Genomic DNA, 3883 nt, shown 5'->3' on the forward strand with positions numbered 1-3883 from the left:
GTGTCCTTTCTAGTAAGAATTATTTCTTAATCATTACTTTGTGTTGTACAGGGTGGTAACATTGATTTCACAGACTTTGAAGAAGCCCTACATTTGGTGAAGAAAAAACATGAAAACACTGTACAGAAACCTGAATTTTTAATGGAAGTAACAGATGATAGAAAAGATGTAGAACAGCAGTTGAAACAGGTAAAAATTGATAATACAAAGATTGCATGAAATCATTGTGAGGTTCTTATTTTTGAGTTTGAATTATGTGACAAATGAGAAGTCTCTTTACCATAATGTTCTCAGTGTTTCATAACATTTGAGCAAAGGACCTCACACCAGGATCTTGTGATATTTTTTTTATGATTTCTCATTGCACTATAGGTGCAAATTGAATATGCAGATACAGTAACTGAGCTGGAAAAGACTCGGAATATGCTACTTCTGCAGTATAAAATAAACCAGGATTACCAGACTGAGTTAGAAGGAGTTAACGAGCAACATTCCCAAAAGGAAAAAGAATACCAGACCAGGTTGGAAGAGTATGCTCACCTTTTAGACTTGCGGGCAACGAGGATAAAGGTACATCCTACTCTTTGGGGGAAGCTTTCGTTTTTATTTGTGTGATTGTTCTGGGATTTTTTGTAGCAACCAGTAAATACAGCCAATATCTGCCTAGAAGTAAGTTTAAGGTATTATTAATGTGGGCAGATTATACTGTATGCATTTTTGTGTTTCCCAGTAAATACAATATATGTCTACCTAGAAGTAAGTTTATTATTGATGTGGGCAGATTATACTGTATGCATTTTTGTGTTTCCCAGTAAATACAATACATATCTGCTTAGAAGTAAGTTTAAGGTATTATTGGTGTGGGTAGAGTATATTGTATGCATTTTCAGATTTCCATGAAATACTAAATAGGGCTCACACATCAGGATTTTAACTGATTGTACATATAGTTCACACAACAAATTTTCAACTAATAATCTGTAAAGCTAATTGTGGTTTCCAAATGAAGGTCCACAGGGCCAGAGCTTGCCTTAGCACTAGAAGGCTTTAGGAAAGTGTGGGGCCTTTCATAGTATTTGGCAATAAAACCAATTTGATTGAGATTGTACAACAGAATGATGTGGCATGATCATCAATGGGTCAACTTTATGGTTTTTAAGTTTTGCAGTTCTGTCTTTAAGAACCACATGAAAAAAAACTCTGTTCAGGTCACTGATAGAGAGGACTAACACTTTACATTTTACAACTGGTGGTCCATAGGACTAACACTTTACATTTACAACTGGTGGTCCATAGGACTAACACTTTACATTTACAACTGGTGGTCCATAGACATAACAATTCATGTTTATAACTTGTGGTCCATAGGATTAATACTTCACGTTTACAACTGGTGGTCCATAGACATAACATTGTAATACACAACTGTTAGGTTGTTTAAAGTTTTAGATGATATTGTCCTCCTCATTATTTTTGATATATTAATTTTCCCAAAACTACAAGAGAATTAAACATTTACTGATGTTATTAACTTGCACATTACTTTTCACTACTGTGTTTCATTAAATGTACAGTGTTTTATTATGTCACTTGAATTTTAGAAACTTGAGAAGCAGCTCCATGACATAGCTTATGGAACCAAGCAGTATAAGATCAGTGACCCAAAAAATGTGAGTTGTTAGTCATGCTTCTTGCCATGTTCACTTATAAAGGTTTTAAGAATGATGAATTAATAATAAATTTTGTGATTAAATAATCAAATGTATGGATTTATTTGAACACCTTTAGATTTCATTTATAAAAGTGAAATAGTGTAGTTAATGGTTGTTTATACGCTATGTTCTTAATACTTGTAGACTTCCTCTGTAGTAGAGAAATAATGGAGTTAATGGTTGTTTATACGCTATGTTCTTAATACTTGTAGACTTCCTCTGTAGTAGAGAAATAATGGAGTTAATGGTTGTTTATAGACTATGTTCTTAATACTTGTAGACTTTGTAGTAGAGAAATAATGGAGTTAATGGTTGTTTATAGACTATGTTCTTAATACTTGTAGACTTTCTCTGTAGTAGAGAAATAATGGAGTTAATGGTTGTTTATACATTATGTTCTTAATACTTGTAGACTTTGTAATAAAGAAATATTTTTATAGTTAATCTTATAGTTTTGTTTCATTTCTAACTTTAATCAAAAGCAATAACACTGGATATACATCTTACTTATTCTGATTTCAGAATTGCTGACATTTTATTTAATTTTTTTTTACTAAGGACAATGAACTGAACCTGGAAGACTCAATTCCACTTGAACGAGGCCAAAATTTCTTTGAAATTCATATAGATAAAGTAAGTAGTTATAATTAAGTTACATCATCATGTTTTGATAAAGTAGTTACTATAATATAACATCATGTTTTAATAGAGTAAGTAATTAGAACAATGTTAGATCATCATGTTTTAATAGAGTAAGTAATTGGAATAATGTTACATCATCATGTTTTGATAGAGTAAGTAATTAGAATAATGTTACATCATCATGTTTTGATAGAGTAAGTAGGTAGAATAATGTTACATCATCATGTTTTGATAGAGTAAGTAGTTCGAATAATGTTACATCATCATGTTTTGATAGGGTAAGTAGTTAGAATAATGTTACACCGTCATGTTTTGATAGACTAAGTAGTTAGAACAATGTTACATCATCATGTTTTAATAGAGTAATTAGAATAATATTACATCTGCATGTTTTAATAGAGTAAGTAATTAGAATAATGTTGCATCATCATGTTTTGATAGAATGAGTTGTTAGAATAATGTTACATCATCATGTTTTAATAGAGTAAGTAATTAGAATAATATTACATCATCATGTTTTGATAGAGTAAGTAATTAGAATAATATTACATTATCATGTTTTAATAGAGTAAGTAATTAGAATAATATTACATTATCATGTTTTAATAGAGTAAGTAATTAGAATAATATTACATTTTACTCTATTAAAACATGATGTAACATTGTTCTAATTACTCTATTAAAACATGATTTAGAACAATGTTACATCATCATGTTTTAATAGAGTATGTAGTTAGAATAACATTACATCATCATGTTTTAATAGAGTATGTAGTTAGAATAACATTACATCATCATGTTTAATAGAGTAATTAGAACAATGTTACATCATCATGTTTTAATAGAGTAAGTAGTTAGAACAATGTTAGATCATCATGTTTTAATAGAGTAAGTAGTTAGAACAATGTTAGATCATCATGTTTTAATAGAGTAAGTAATTAGAATAATATTACATCATCATGTTTTAATAGAGTAATTAGAACAATGTTACATCATCATGTTTTAATAGAGTAAGTAGTTAGAACAATGTTAGATCATCATGTTTTAATAGAGTAAGTAGTTAGAACAATGTTAGATCATCATGTTTTAATAGAGTAAGTAATTAGAATAATATTACATCATCATGTTTTAATAGAGTAATTAGAACAATGTTACATTATCATGTTTTAATAGAGTAAGTAGTTAGAACAATGTTACATCATCATGTTTTAATAGAGTATGTAGTTAGAACAATGACTGATCTTATATATATAACACACCAGTGATCCTAGTTACCATGACTGATCTTATATATATACACCTGGAAAAAAGTTAAGCACCCCCAAATATTTTTCAGGATTGCTTATTGAAAATAAGGTTTAATTTTCATGATGTTGAGCAATGTTCATAATTTCAAATATACTTAAAAGGATGTGAGCGTTCAGGTGTGACATTTAAATCAGGCGCGTTTTTTTCCCTACGTGCAACTTGCTCCCTTCTTCACGTCCAATATGCACTATTTTCTCGTGCATCAAATCCGTATTTAAGTC

General features: G+C 29.7%; 1 protein-coding gene across 1 annotated transcript in view; it reads left to right on the forward strand.

Annotated features, from left to right (window-relative positions):
- Nucleotides 1-3883, forward strand: part of LOC106474257 (protein fantom-like) — a 29542-nt gene that overhangs the window by 8602 nt on the left and 17057 nt on the right. Inside the window, exons 3-6 of the mRNA XM_013934947.2 lie at nucleotides 52-189; nucleotides 373-570; nucleotides 1602-1670; nucleotides 2271-2345. Of these exons, the coding sequence (XP_013790401.2) occupies nucleotides 52-189; nucleotides 373-570; nucleotides 1602-1670; nucleotides 2271-2345 (480 nt within the window). The remainder of the gene's footprint in view (nucleotides 1-51; nucleotides 190-372; nucleotides 571-1601; nucleotides 1671-2270; nucleotides 2346-3883) is intronic.

The sequence above is a fragment of the Limulus polyphemus genome, unplaced genomic scaffold (genome assembly GCF_000517525.1).
Source record: "Limulus polyphemus unplaced genomic scaffold, Limulus_polyphemus-2.1.2 Scaffold6998, whole genome shotgun sequence".
NCBI lineage: Eukaryota > Metazoa > Arthropoda > Merostomata > Xiphosura > Limulidae > Limulus > Limulus polyphemus.